At 44.8% G+C, this 15,447-nt stretch overlaps 1 protein-coding gene across 1 annotated transcript in view; it reads right to left on the reverse strand.

Annotated features, from left to right (window-relative positions):
* Nucleotides 1-2,908: 2,908 nt before the first annotated feature.
* Nucleotides 2,909-15,447, reverse strand: part of LOC144094611 (solute carrier family 2, facilitated glucose transporter member 8-like) — an 83,287-nt gene continuing 70,748 nt past the window's right edge. The window contains exon 5 of the mRNA XM_077628527.1: nt 2,909-3,098. Within this exon, the coding sequence (XP_077484653.1) occupies nt 3,014-3,098 (85 nt within the window). The 3' untranslated portion in view covers nt 2,909-3,013. The remainder of the gene's footprint in view (nt 3,099-15,447) is intronic.

The following is a 15,447-nucleotide window of genomic DNA, read 5'->3' on the forward strand; positions in this document are numbered from 1 at the left end:
TTTGGCTAGGTGCAGGTTTATTTCATGCGACTGCGTTTTCGTAGTTCACCATAAAGTAATTACCTTCACAAATGTGATCTGGTGGCCTCCACTTTGTGCCTGTTCAGTCTACCAGTATGCGCCAGCAACATAGTGAGCATACACAACTTACCGGCCTGGAGTTTTCGCCTCTGCCAATCGCTAGTGACGATATGATAAACGCTTTTTGTATGTTTTCTTCAGCGTATCAGCGCCTTTTTTGCTTTTAGAATGCATCGCATTTAGCCAGCAATGACAACGAAAATTAGTTTATGAGCAAGAGAAATGGCGCAGTAATTGTTTCCCTATCTCGGTGGACACTCGAACAGCGCCGTAAGGAAATAGATGGAGGAGAGAATGAAAGAAGACATGAAGAAACAAGCACCGTAGTGAAACAATTCGGGATAATTTCGACCACTTTGGGATCTTTAACGAGCACTGACATCGCTCTGTCTGAAATTCAGGATGATAAAAACTGCGCACTGCTGAAGAGCTCGCACAAGCGAGTCGTGCATCTCCAATTCGGAAGTTTTTCCGGTGGTTCCTTCGACAATAGAGGCCCGTAAAGTAACCGAAGCAGTTAACACACAGTTAGCAGTCAGCAAGCAGTTAGCAACCAAAGCAGCTAGGAAGCAGGCATAATACGTTACAACAAATCGTTGAACATTTATGCTGAGCCAGAGAGATATAATTAATCGGGACTTTGTCACTCTGAAGAGAAACTTCCGGAGTTCATTAGGCGTTTATTCTTTTAGCTGTTCTGACAATTAAGTATTATTCACTTCGTTTCTTCTTTTCATATTCTTCACCGCGATTTCTAAGCTCATGCACCAATGTATCCGGTACTCACCGGGTTGTTGGAGTATAACGAATGCATGAATGAATGAATGAATGAATGAAAACTTTTCTTCTCATTGCCGCATTGTCTCCCCAGTAAATAGAAATTTAGCGGCACTAACTTAAATTCATGTTTTCGAGGTGAACCACACAATCTTTCTTGAACACCTTTAGATGCCTACTGTACAGTAAAGGGACAAAAGGCGCACTCGATGCGACTGTGTTGTTATTTTGGGGGAACACACCGGCCTTCAACGCTACCAGTCGGGAAACATAAATAGTGTTCGTCTCACGACGTGAAACGGTTTTTTTTTCACGTCGATGATATTTGTGTGAGCCTTATCAGCAAAAAACTCTTGCCAGATTTTTCTGCCGTGCGAGATAATCAAAATCACATTTCCCGTCAAATGGCAGATTCTGCAGTTTTAAACCGCACCTGATAAAAACGGAAATTAAAAACAAGTTTAAATATTCTGGACGCCAAGAACAAAGGAAGACTTGTTGCGCAAGCAAAAGCCGAAAGAGAGAAGTACAAGAAAACAAGCGGAAAAAAATTAATTTCAAAAGTGACGCAACGCAAGCCAGCCTCCTCTAGTAATTGTCGTTTTAAGAATAAAAGGAAATTATAGCAGAACGACTTCTGCGTTGGATGGCCAGTCCATCATTGGCGGGAGGCGGTCTGGTCGTGCTGAGAGCATTTTTTATCAAATAGGCGTTTTATGAACGCGGCTTCATTTATAATGGCCGGGACACCTATTTTCTCTAAGACATTCGCCAGCACCCGCTGACTACGCGACAACGGCTCTCTCTCTTTTCGTGAAGGTCTTCTTTCCTGCCAATGGGTGAGTTAAGAGGAAAGCACTCCACGATATCACAAAAAAAAAATTATTCGCTGAAAAACCAACCACATTTTATTGCGTACTTTTTTTTCTACGCGCTTTCTTGAATCTCATCATTCAGTGAAGGCGCCCAAGCCCGCGAGGAACACATGGGGAGAGGTTGCGTGGCCTGTGGTTTATGTTGGGAAGGACAGAGTTTGACCTCTGACTCGAACCCCGCTTTTATCCTCTGCTCGTTTTTGTTTTCTTGCTGTCAATGGCAAGGCATTCTGTTATGCTTGAAAGTTTTATACTGCGCTTTAAGAGCGGGTCAAGCTGGATGAAAACAGCGAGTGAACGACAACAACCTCTTTGTCGCATCTCTAAAGAAGGACTTGAATGCACAGATGCTGGCTGCAAGCATCCTCCTACTCTTGGAGTGTTGAGAATTACTTCTTGCTGTCCTAAATTGTTTACTTTTTGTATGCTGTTCCTCCCACCCTATTAGAAAATGTCTTACACTTCTTTTTGTGTCTTTCTCCCACACAGTCTTGCTTAAAGGATAAATATTTCAGTTCGGCGGTCTGAAATGTTCGGCACAGTTCTTCTAAGGCAGACGACGATCCCATAGCATGCGGAAACACTCCACCTCAAAAGTGTTCGCAAGCCATCGTTTCTCCCGACGATTAGCACCGCAGGCAGGACGCACAGCAGGTTTATGGTTTATGGAGGCTTAACGTCCTAAAGCGACTCAGGCTTTAAGGGATGCCGTAGTGGAGGGCGCCGGATAATTCAGGCCACTTGTGATTCTTTAACGTGCACTAAAATTGCACCTCAGCACCATTTATACGGGGCTAACAAAAGGAGCACACAAATGTGTATCGGAAACCAACTGCAAGTGCACCGCGGCCAATGCAAATTGCAGCGTTTCCAATATATAGCGCCGCACTACAATAGCGTCCGAGCTGATGTTTGAAGCTACAACGGGGGGATGGTCATGGCGGTTCCAATAACGGCGTGCTACGCTCCGCTAAACGCGGCACAAGAAACGCTGCTGGCGACGCAGCTACGCCCGCACACCGCGCTCCAACGGACATGGATTACTCGGCTGCTCTGCCAAAAACACAATTCAATGACAGAATACTGACATCAAACAACTGGGCACTCTAAACAAACTACGCCGCGGTACTCAAGCTTCCGCGCTATACAATGAGGAGGCTGCCACTCACACCAGGTACCGCTGCTACGGAGCCAGTACACCACCGTGGCGGATGCGGGAAGGACGACGCTCCCGCAGAACACGATGCATGAACGCCACTGCGGCTGCAAGTCCGCGCCGTTCAAACCACGGAGTGCATGGCCTGCGTTTCTGCGCTTGTCGTCGGCCCCTGGTGTGGTGCTCGCTCGGCCATGCTCGGCCGCAACCTAGCCGCAGGCGAGATGACACGCATGCTCACCGCGCAGACGGCAAACAACTTGCCGGACATATGCGGCGGTGTTCCACTCCCATGCATTCACACGCGCACGAATGATGGTGGCGGCGTGCGCTAGGCCCACACCTTCGCCGACACCTGAGGCGTTTAGTTCGGCCCACGCAGTGTTATCCGCCGAGCCAAAAGGGCCATGGGCCCCGCAAGCGAAGTATCGCTTATCGAAGATTGATTAGATATGGCTCCCACTTTGAAACCACCGTAAAGGGCATCTAAAGTGCACTACCGCACTCAAAATTAACAGACTAATGCATGCGAGCGAGTGCTGGACCAGGCTGATCTCCAGTGACTTTAGGCTAGTCAGCATGCGGGCGCTACCTGACGAAGCACTTATGTTATCGAGACGGGCGTAGCGCGCGCTGCTTTGCTGTGTTCGAGGTAGGCGCACCCCAGTGCGCTGGTCTCGACAACCAGAGTGCTTCATCAGGTAGTGCCAGCATGCAGTCCAGCTCCGGCTCGGCACTAGCTCACAGGGGTCTCTTAATTTTGCTCACGAAAGTACAGGTTTTAAGGCTTCTGGAGCTCAATACGAGTGGAGCTTTTGCAAACGGACGTTTAACTTATAATGTATTCTTTAAAATATGATACCTTCTGTGAAGTATATTTTATTTACTAATCAGTCCGCATTAGAGGGGTCAGTGCAAGCTGAAATGGCAAGCACCGTCTCTCAGTAGCCACACGGTTCGGCAAGTGGCAACCTGTCCTAATGGTTACAAAGCGAACTTAGTATACTACGTCGGATAAAATGAACCTTAGTATGCCACCTCGCATATAACGAACTTTCGTGTCTGGACCTCGGATATGTTGATCTTGGATGTAACGAACCTAAATGCAGCACCTTGGATATAGCGAAGTTCCGTGGTATGTAAACCTCGGATATAAGGAACGGTTGGCTCCTAATGCATTCGAATGATCCGCCGATAATTTCCTAATAGTCTCTTGTTATTTATGAATAATGCGATCTTTATACGAGATCATAGCTCTGCCAAAACACACAAAAAATACTCACGTGCAAAACAAAACCAATACAAGCATACGGGCTCAGAAAAGACAATACCGCGGGAAGCTAATAAACAAAAATCAGTTCAATGCTCGTTAAATAAGTATAGTGACTTCTGCGTCACATCATCTGTGATACTTCCAGTCAGTGATGATGCTTGGGAAAAAGTATAGAAAACAATTACCATGCGAATTTCATGTAGGTACTGAAACAAAATTATGATTGTTAGTGTAATATTCGAAGGAATAAGTCAATATATCGGTTATGTTCATGTTATATTGATTATTTTTTCACGCTGCAAATAGGGAAGCCTTAATAGCTTATCAGTGACTGAAGCTCTTTTTATTTAGTTTAGCTTCCAGCCACAATGCTCTGCAGCAGGTATTAAGAATGAAAAGACTTGTCAAGGGAACCCGAGGCTTCATTACAGGACATTATTGTTTGTTTTATGCATAAGAAAAAATTTGAATTAAGCTTGCGCTCATTTTTTTTGACACCAAGCAAATGGATACGTGGGGGATATAAATTACAAAAGAGCCACCACGTATAGTACAATAAGAGAATATTCTTGTTAAGTATATTGTCTAAATAAAGAGGCTAGTGCAGATTAATCAAGCATTGATAGCAAGGAAATTATACGTGATACACGTTTAATAGAGAAATGTTTATATATTGGCCCACATAATTAACGTACAAGAAAAAAAGGGCAGTTGCCCACTTATTTCTTTAGAGCAATGACAGCGCCGCCATGTGCGGTATTTCTATCTATGTAATGCTAGCCAAAAATGCACTTTATTCTCGTAGTAATGATTGGAATTACATTATTTTAGCAATATTCAAGGACAAGCATTTTTGAAGTAGATTTCTATTTTAAGAATACAAAATGGCATGTGTAGAGCGTAAGACTGGGGCTCGTTGCCAGAGCCGCGGTACTAGGCTAGTAGGGCTGTAAAGTACATGAGAACATATCATCACTTCATCATTTGTTTCATTACTCGTGTTTTAATGCTTGGTCGTATTCAGTTTTTTCCCGTATGCGAAGGAAGGTATTGATGAAGATTGGTTTCAAAGATTCCAACTACAAGAAGGACGGCGTTTTCTTTCTTTTTTTGTTATTTCAACTTCAATCTTCCAATCTACGACCCAAAAGTGCTGAAACTTGTGCATGACTGCTTTTTCAAAAAGAAATAAAAAAGATTGAGTGCCATATTTGCAAGACGAATAGAGTGTCGGCGGGCTCGTCTTAGAGAAATTAAACGCGAAGAACGTCATTTATCAGGTGCCGTTCATAAAGTGAATCATTAATCACAACTCCGCGAAGAAGGCAGAAGCGCTGTCTTTGCCAGAAGCATGTCGATCGCGATCTTCTTTAAGTCTTCTGCCTTCTATAATGATAGCGAGGCACAAAGGATATGGCCTGATTTCTGTGACTCCCATTCACGCGTAACTCTCTCTTGGCTGCGCCTTCATTTTTTCTTCATTATAATTTTTTTGTGTTTCAGAGGGATAGAAATTTGTGCACGGTTTTCAGGCATTCTTTGCTTCTTAGTCCGAAAATTCACTACTGTTCACACTTTCACGCAATATCATTTGTAGCATTGACGCCGAGAATGCATATTTGTTCCTTATTTTTATCTCACAGATCTTAGGTAATCAGTTATAGTCTCTTTTTTAATCTTCTCTCAAAGAACAGTTCATTCAGAGTTTACGATTTTATAAAGTTCGCCCATTTCTTTCTTCAGTTTTGTTTTGCCTCAGGGCAAAGTTGTTTTGTTACCAAAGCGAACATCAGAACGCTAAATTTCTGAGCCAGAGACGCGGGTATTGACAGAGAAAGAAACAGGGGCTGCCCAAAAATTGTCTGTCGTTTTGAAATTTTTTCTCCTTAGTCGCAACAAAGCAGCTTAATTCCAGCGAGTTCAAAACGCGAGCCATAATACGCGTTCTTGGCGACTCGATTCGGCGCAGCTTTTTGCGTCAAGACTATACAAGCATTTATTAAAAATAGCAATGTTCCTCTTTTTTGAACACCACTTGAAGAAGCACGATGGAGATATGACTCTGATTGGTGGACATTTCTCTTTTATGTGCGTGTGCATTTAGGGGCTTAACCGTAATGTAAGCATCAATGGAGAACGAATTCGGTCATAATAGTCACGAAGGCGTGGCCTGTCTACGTCTTTCGGTTATGATATTCAAAATTGTTTGCTACAATGTAAGTCTAAGAAAATATTAAGTTGACGAATCTTTAGCTTTTGTTTATCTGCTATGTAGGTATTTTTAAGCGGAGGGTTGGGGGGGAGGTGGATGGATTGCAGTACTTTTTATGCCATACTTCGACTGAAGTAGTAGGTCCACATGGTATCTATGTTTCCCCTTACGTAGGAATACGGCTAAACCTGGAACTCACAACCATCGCAGTATGCTTCAGAACTGAAGGCAACGGAAGAGCGACCAACGTTTGGTCTTTGTGGTAAGATCCGGAATTAAACTTTCGCACCCCCTCTCTGATGGCCGGTTGGCGCTGGTCGGTTGCTCGTCGCGAGAGATGAATGACGATGACACGTTGGCCGGTGGTCGTACACAAGGCGGTTAGCAGTACGAAGAGAACTTCGTCCGCTCGTCCGGCGACACATTGCCGGTTGGGGCAGCAACTCCAACTTCTTAACAACAAAACTTATTTATTAAAGACAGGATCGAAATACAAGGCAGGTGAGAATCAGGCAGTTTAAAAAAAGGCTGTTTAAAAGCGGCCGAGACTGAGACTCGGTGCGCCCTCCAAACTCTTTGTTTGCAGCAGGTTTTGAACCTTTCTATAACAGAGCGGAGCTTTACTATTCCAGCTTTCGCCCAGTTTTGGCCGATAGCAGTACAACGGCAAAACACATACAAATGGGCGGAGCCCAGGGCTCGCCAAAGCCCGACTCTGTATAGCCCCGAACCTCCTCGAACGCGCAGGGCGCGGTATTTCAAATCAAATCAAATCACATTTTTGTTCTCCAGCAAGTATCTGGATGGTCACCTGGGCTAAAAGCTGTACGAACTGCTTGACGAAGGCGCGTACACAGTTCGATAAATGCGCAGCCCACCGAGGCGCCATCGAGGCGCCCCCCGCATCGGCTTTGCCATCTCCGCTGACAGTAAAAGAAACCTCCTCAGCGGGAATAGGTCGTCGGCCCTTTGCGACCCCTACAAGGCCGTTCGTGGTCCAATTCCCAATTTCCCACGGCCTTGGGGAGCGTCCGAAGCACGCGACGCACTGTCATTGTTTTAACCCCTCGTGCAAGGCCGCTTAGCACGGGACGAGACGGTGAGACGCGCAGCAGCGAGCGGGGCCAGTGATAAGCCATCTGCACGCGGTGGCGGCAAGTATACAATAGCGAATCATGGCCGGAGCCGAAAGGAATTAGCGCTGGTGTCGCGCCGTTCAGTAACCTCCCCTCGACCCCCATGGAGACGGCAGCGCCCGGAAGAAGGGGGGAAACGGCCTACGGGCGCCATAGGCTCCTAACTTAACAATGGCGCCTGAGGGATTTGATTCTGGGCCATGCTCTTTCGCTCGTTACTAATTGCCAGAGTTGCAGATATGTCGAAGGTGGAAGGAATGCTCGCCTTCAGCTTTCTATAAGTTAAGATTTCCGCGAATACTCCTAGATCCCATAGCACTGTTTAGAAGCAATCCCCTCGGGCTCTCTCTTAAAAAAATTTTAGACAGTCTACAGACTGTCGATAGACTTCTGTCTATAAAGTCTGCATACTCTATATAGACAAACCCTAAAGAACAGTCTATAGGCACTACAAATCCCATATACAGCCTATAGACAATCTATAGATTTATGGCCATGCAATTTTAGTAGACTTTTGTCTACAAACAGTTTATATACTGCGAATAGAAAAAAAAAGAAACATCTATAGGAAGGAAATAGAGTCTATGAAAACCTATAGACTCTATATAGACCATTTTTGTAAGGCCTGTTTTGACAGATGCTCTACCGGCAATAATAGCGACTCAAGTAAGAGCGGTACTAGTTCGCAGGGAACAAAATATGCTTTGTATTTATATAGATATAATAATACATATATTCAAAGGTCGGCTAAAAATCGACATCAGTTCAATAGGGGGCACCTCAGATGTTAGCTATGACTGCTTCTTCACTAGGCCGCCTCCCTGCATGAAGCATTTTCTGTAGTTTCTAACCTCCACGAAGAAAGTTATTCCATGTCAGGTCAGACGGAGCAAGTAAGCTTAGAAAGAACAGTGAACGTGAAGAAGTTGTATACTCGACGCAAAGAAAAGAAATAACGTTGGAAGAGACAGGAGCCATGAATTCGGACCCCAGAAAATATTTTTGTGTCCTTATCAAGTGCCCTGCCACGTTCGCGCTTTTTAGTTTGTTTTTGTTGAACGAAAAGTGGTTCATACAAAAGAGGGATGCCATCTAAGGCACGACAGCTCATTTATGCTGGGGCATTTTACTGCTGAGAAGGAAAATTAAAATATCGGTCTGTAACTCTCCGCATAGGTGAAGCTAGCTTAAACAACGGCATACTGTGAAGGATCAAGCATTAATAAAGACATGCTGGAAAATTCAGAGAGACTGTGTTCCGTCACAACCAATTTTTTTTTTGCATTGTACTCTAAATCTTAAGCCGACGTTTTGAACTCGGAGCACATCAGAAGCACAAATACGCCAATAAAACAATGAGATGCTCAATGCTTGAAATGGAAGTAAGATAGCAAGCGCCCAAGAAGTTGGAAGGTGAAACTTCAGACTCATAAATAAGACATTTATTCAGACCTCCTTTTCCCTTTTAACGTAGTGTCCACTAAATATCCCCGCATCGCATGCTGGGGGCGTAGTTGAGGGCTGACGTCAGAATAAAAGTAGCATAGGGCACGATGCACGCTTAGAATAAAGATCACGAGAATAAAGAGACACTAAAGAGTATAAAAATTTAAGGCACAAGACGAAAAGAAAAACTACAAACAAAATGTGATAAGTGCTACAGGGTAAGTGGATATTATGTCTGCTTTTACCCAACCGATTGCAGAGGTTTACCTCTAGGGCGTTCAACGCTGCCTTGTATGTTTTCCCCCACGTTAGCGCTTGCCTCTTGCCTTCAAGAGGGGGCGTCAAAAGTGCCTGCAAATATTCACTGGGGTCCTCCTCCTGTCGACCCGGCACCGTTACTACTTCATTAGTAGGTTCATACTACAATGAGGACAATTCTGGAATCTCAAGGTTTACACAGTTGCGTTACTTTGCTTGGTTCCTTGGAAATGGGTGAGAGCAACCGTCATGCGTTATATAATAAATACTTGAAAAAAGCACAGTGCGTTTTCACTTCAGATGTGCGATAAGGGCAGTTTTCAGTGAAGCTGGACCTAAAATATCATTTTCCTTCCGCTACACAAAATCTTCATAAGATTATTAATTGCCTTCGTTATGCTACGTTCACATTCAGTTTACATACAGCAGCACGCAACAGCCAATATTTGTGCAGCTTTTATTACTTTCCTTAAACATTGGCACGATTTGCTCAACGAACCGTACTGATGTTAAAGAACAAATTAACCTGCTTGCAAAGAGTAGCTGCGCATGTGTGCGGCATACGCGAGCAGGTGTCGCCCGCCCAACACGAGCTGCACACGCTCGCGGCACTATAAAGGTTTCTTTGTGAACTAGCTTTCTTGTGCGAGAAAATGAAGAAAACCGCGGCGTAGAATGGCAAGGTGCAAGCTATGCACGGGCGTAGATTTTGTTCCAGGCCTTCATGCGGACCTCTTCTGCCTCGTTACTCTTTCAGGGAGCCCGTTTTTCCGCATCCATCTTTCTCCACCGCCCGAGTGCTCCGCACCGAAGGTTCCTTTCCTCTTATTAGGCGGAGACCGCAGCTTTGTCGGGGAAACAACGGCCTCATTAGCGAGAGCCTTACGGATCTCCGCTTCGAGTGGACTCGAGTGCCCGTTCCTAGGCGGCTATCCTAGCCTTGAGCTTGATAAAAAAGAAACGCGGTCTTCTTTATCGACCGCCTGGCAGTGTAGCGTTCATGTCGCAGATATATTTTTCACTCTAATTATAGCCTGGAAACAGCCAGCGTAGGAGACGTAACCATTCGTTGAAGCAGCAACGAGGCAGTGGAAGCTAGTTTTGCCCTTCCAATAAAGGCTGTAAATAAAAGGCCACAACAACCGCCGAACTCCTAAGAGTAGGAGCCAAGAAAGGATACGATAGTTTTATTAACGCCTAGAAGCAATCAAGTGTGTTTAGAAACTTGGGGCCTTCTTATCCACATTTTATGAAGATTCGAAAGTATTTGGAAGCTAGCCCGCCCCCAGTATATTAAACGACATCCCAAATTTTAGAAGTAGCCCCAACCCAGAAAATGAATTAAGGTGGATTAGTGGGGATTTGAGGGTGGATGAGGATTAGTATTTTTGCATTTTATTCAATACTGCCAGCCGCGTTTTGGTGGCCAAGAGAGTAGATGAATATGGTGCGTTATTATGGATTAATGCGTGGATTGATGCGGATTATTGGAGATTAATGGGTGGATAAAGTGGAATAGGTGAAGAGTTTAGTTTGATTCGCTACGAGAATTCAGCGATAGGTACTCGAACTTTCTAGTCCCGAGTTTTTTAAAATGTTCGATGCTTATGGCGTCACATCCCTCTTGATCAATCACGGAATTTTGTTACGGAGAAACTTAGTAGTTTTTGCAAGACAACATAAATGCTATCTGATTAAGAAGATGAACAATGTATTGTGAAAAAGAACTGAGGGATACAGTGTGGCGTCCTTCTTGGCCTTATGGAAATCACAAAGATGCTAAATAAACTCGAAAACTCAATATTTAGGACATCACCAGCACAGCACAATAAGAAGTCGAAATTGCTAATGACAGTGGTTGACGCCGAGTTTTTTTTACTGCGATCCTGCGAAGCTGGGAAACACTGCCCTGACCTAAGTTCGAAATCGCATGTTTTTGTTTCAGCCATTTAGAATACTCATGCAATGAGACGTGCATAAAACGAGCAAAGATGTACAATTACGAATAGAGAAGAAAAGTTGAGTAGGAGTGGCTTTGAGTATAAGCGGCTGTTTTTCTTTGTACGACTCGAAATTCACGCACTGCGGGGAAATTCTATCAGTTTATTGTGGTTTATGGCAGTGCAATCACTCTAGAAGAGGTTCAACACAGTGTTATTCACTATGAAAGCATCTTCTTTTTTTCTAAAAAAAAATCTTGTTCTTAGTTCTCGATGAACTAGACACTGACAAGAAAAGTACCCGCATTGTACTGTTCATATGAAAGTCCTTACGACCACTGCATGTCGTAGAACGCGGCTGCTCATATCTGTTGTACATTTCGAAAGAGCTGACAACTTTTCATATAGGTGTCGAATCTAGATAATAGCGTGAAATGCGTTTTTTTCTCTATATATCAAATACAAGGGAAACGTAGAATGGAATTAGAATCCTCCTAGAATAGTCGCAACACAGTCCCGACTCGCAGGCCGCAAGACAGATTGTGACTTTAGTTGCAAAGTGCTCGTTTCGGGAATGTCTAGCATGCAAAGAAAAGAGCAAGCGAAGATGGTTGATTGCCGTGGACGTACTTGCCTGGAGACTGAACCAGTACTACCGTGACTATCGGCAGCGCACAACTTCAGCATGACGGACAGCTTTGTAGATAACACACCTAAATTTTCTGAAGTAAGGACCCATGCGTCGCAGTTATTCATCGCGAACAACCCAGCTGAGCTAACAGTGCATGTGCAACCCGATTAAATCCTGATGCAAACAGCAAACGAAAACTATTTGCACTGACGGGAACCAATGGGCGAGACTACTTAAACAGAAACATTGACATTGCAATATTATGTGCAACGTGAATGGTATGAGTGCAACAATTTCTTTAGAAAGGCGAATTTCACTTCAGAACTCTAGAAATGTATGAGACATGCTAGTTGAGCATCAGGGCTGCAGAAAACTTACAATAAGGAAACAAGCGGTGAAAAGCCGATGACCACCTTCAGAAGTGCGCGAACATATCCGAATTTTCTCGAGTTTTTCCAGAAGGCCCGAACAAAATGCAACAGCCAGTTTCGTCATGGTTCCACAATGACTGAAAACATTTCTCGTCTCGTAACTTAAATAATGCGGTAACTCTTGGCACTACGACAGTAAGGAAGGTGTATCAAGCAATAAATGCTTATAGCTCCCATTCACGGCTAATTCTGGCTAACATAACCCAAAAACGACCGCGAACCGGAGACCCAACGTTTCGAAACGTTCCGCAGTAGAAAGAGTCTGCGGTTTTCACGGTCGTCATTCACTTCATATGGCTCCGAGCAGGCTATTAAGTGCGCCGTATATTGGGCACACCATTTGGACATCAGAATCAGTCGCCAGAAGGGAGCGGTAGTTCAGACGGAAGGGTCGGATATCAGAACGCCTGACGGCGAGGGCAGTCCCATATGTGGTGGGATATACCACCGCCAATTAGCATCGTGCAGTCAGGGCGCGTAATCATTTTCTCTGTGTAGCGACACCAGCGGGTCAGAATGCGGGGCGTATAAGCCGCAATGATGAGGAGCTTATTCAAAAATACCTCCTGACATCGGGTGAAAGGGGTCTTGCGCGCAAGAAGCCAGGCAGGCGTGGCCGCCTGCGTTCAATGCTAACTAAGGCTGCGAAGACTGGTCTCTGCGTGAAGGGGTGTATTGCCCGTCCAAGCTCAAGTAAGGATGAGGCAAGGGGAGTGGGGAGATAAGCGTGGTCTTCAGCCTGCCGAAGCAGCAACGACGTGTGGTGCCACATTGCTCCCTGACTCGTCCGTGTGACCTGGAGTCCACTGAATTACGATGGTTTCGGTTGCATGCTTACAGCATAGAAGGATGCGCTGGATGGCCGTGGCAGTTGTACCTGTCAAGCCGAAAAATATATGGTTTCTTTTTCTTTGCTTTATACGTACCCCTAACCCCCCCGGCCATGGCTACAGCCTCTTGCGTCGTGAGCTCTGAGTGGAACACTCTCATGCTACCTGCATCAAGTCGTCGTCTTCGGCATCTTTCATCCCTCGGTTCAGCGCTTCCAGCTGCTTCGCGCCTGTGGTGCTGGCACCTTGGCCGCGAAACGAGCTAGATGAGCCAAGAGACAGAAAGAATCCCCGATGTCACCAAAGACAGGTTTCAGTCGCCGCTCTCGAAGGTGCTGAGGCCGAAGTAACACGGACGGGAGTCATGGCGTGCCAAGCATCCATAGACGATGAGCGAGCTGCCTAGGGCGAAACGGAATCCTACCGGAGGAGGCTCCACGTAAAACACCAAAAGCGGCGATAGATTCTAAGCGTACTGTACGGTGGAAGAGAAGAGCCTCTTGGTAGCGGCTTCTCTAACTGAGAAAGCAGTCAATGGGGGTTATGCTCTTCCCAGCTGAAGAGACGCGGGCGGAGGCTTCTGCACGACCAGCATCCATAGGACATGGCCAGTGAAGCTCGGCTACCTGCAACTATTGGCCGCGCTATAATGGGCCTCGCATTTCCTGAGCTAGACTACAACCCTCGACGACGAGATAGACCACAAGTGTTCATTTTCTTAGTAGCCGGCACTTTTAATTTTCCAGTCTGGTTTCTGAAAACAAACATCGTGACCATTATAAGACTCCTTCATGGTATCGTGCACGTGTTACTACCGTATAAACGATAATTAGGACCAATAAAATAATAAAATTAATACAGGTAAATAACTAAAACCGGCGCCAGAACAACCTGCAAACAATTCAAATTCATTTTTTTCCACTGACTGCATAATTAAGTACGGCATGTGGGTTATTGGGCTATATTGAATTCACAAAGACCGCCCAGCGTTACAAAGGCCGCTTTTTACTTATCCTCTGGCTGCACAGGAATCTGCCTGTATGCGGATATAAGACCGAGACAAGAATAGCACGAGGCAGAAAGGCAGTCTATGGCGCCATCTATACGAGGTAGCACGTATACGCATTTTTTTGGTGACGGAATTCAGGCGGCGATAATCCACGCAAAAATATGAGAAAAGATTTTTTGATGTGGCCTCGTAGTCTACCTGCTCTCTGTATATACATATTCAAGAAGACTGAAGGCAAACTTTTTCTGCTTGACAGTGCATGGTGAACTGGCGCGTACAATTCGCCCAATTTTTCAGCATGCTCTCGCACTGCGAGTCACTGAAGCTTTTCCGACCAACTAAATCAGCGCCACACATAAGCTGTAAGAGCAGCACGACCACCAGTGAAGTGCGCAATAAACCAGCCTTAAAGCACAAATTAAACGAGCGACGGTAGAAGTAAGCCATAGTGATCCCAGGGCTGCTTATTACGAGCGCTTAGGCCTAGCGCGCATGATATTTTTATTTTTAATTTTGTGTTGGGTGCCAGCGGCTAGCTGTATGATAAAAACTTCAAAGTGTGCGAGTGTGTCTCCCGAGAGTCAAACGAGATGGTTTCTGAGTTTAGGTGCCAGTTCTAAATTAGATTTTCCTCCAACAGGCCTGAAAAACTTGGTCTTTTTGATGCTTCTGTAGGATTTTATTTTAAGTGCTTTTTTACCGAGGTATATACGAAAGGTAGGCTTAGTGTTCTTACGTTTACCAGACCTATCGAGCAGCATAAATTCTAAAAACGAAACGAATACCGCGAAAGCCGCTCCAGTGACATCCATTTAACCCGGAAATCAAGTCGAAAGTACGACGGAACAAAAATAAATACCTAAACTAAAGAGGCTGATCCTAATATGTCCCACGAAGTTAAGAAAAAATGCCTAGCATGGATACGGCGAATGCAAGAATAATTTAGCCGAATGCGAATTCCTTTAAATCACCAGTGAAATTAACTGACGGATAGATTCGGAAGCCACGTCTTCGTCGTTGAAGTTCAATCAGCTCACGGCAGTAAAAGGCAGCGATTGAAAGAAACCAGCTAAGCCAGACAAAAAAAATATAGCAGTTCAAAACAAGGAAGACCTCCGACTCCACTCAGTCTACTTCGATGCTGTGCAGAAAATACTGCAGCAATCTTTTTTTTCTTCCCTGTGATCGGGTGAAGATTCCGAGGCGCATGATTTATATTGTGATTATCCGATTTCATACAAAAACATGTACAGCGACTTTTGCGAAGTTGCTTTCTGTTTTTGTGGAGGAGAGCAGACTTGAAGATGAAAAAAAGTAAATGAAGGTGATCTTCTCTGATGCGTTCATACACGGTCCCACAGCAGGACGCTCTTTATTAAAAAGACAACCTTT

Source organism: Amblyomma americanum, chromosome 6 (genome assembly GCF_052857255.1).
Source record: "Amblyomma americanum isolate KBUSLIRL-KWMA chromosome 6, ASM5285725v1, whole genome shotgun sequence".
NCBI classification, from domain to species: Eukaryota; Metazoa; Arthropoda; class Arachnida; order Ixodida; family Ixodidae; genus Amblyomma; species Amblyomma americanum.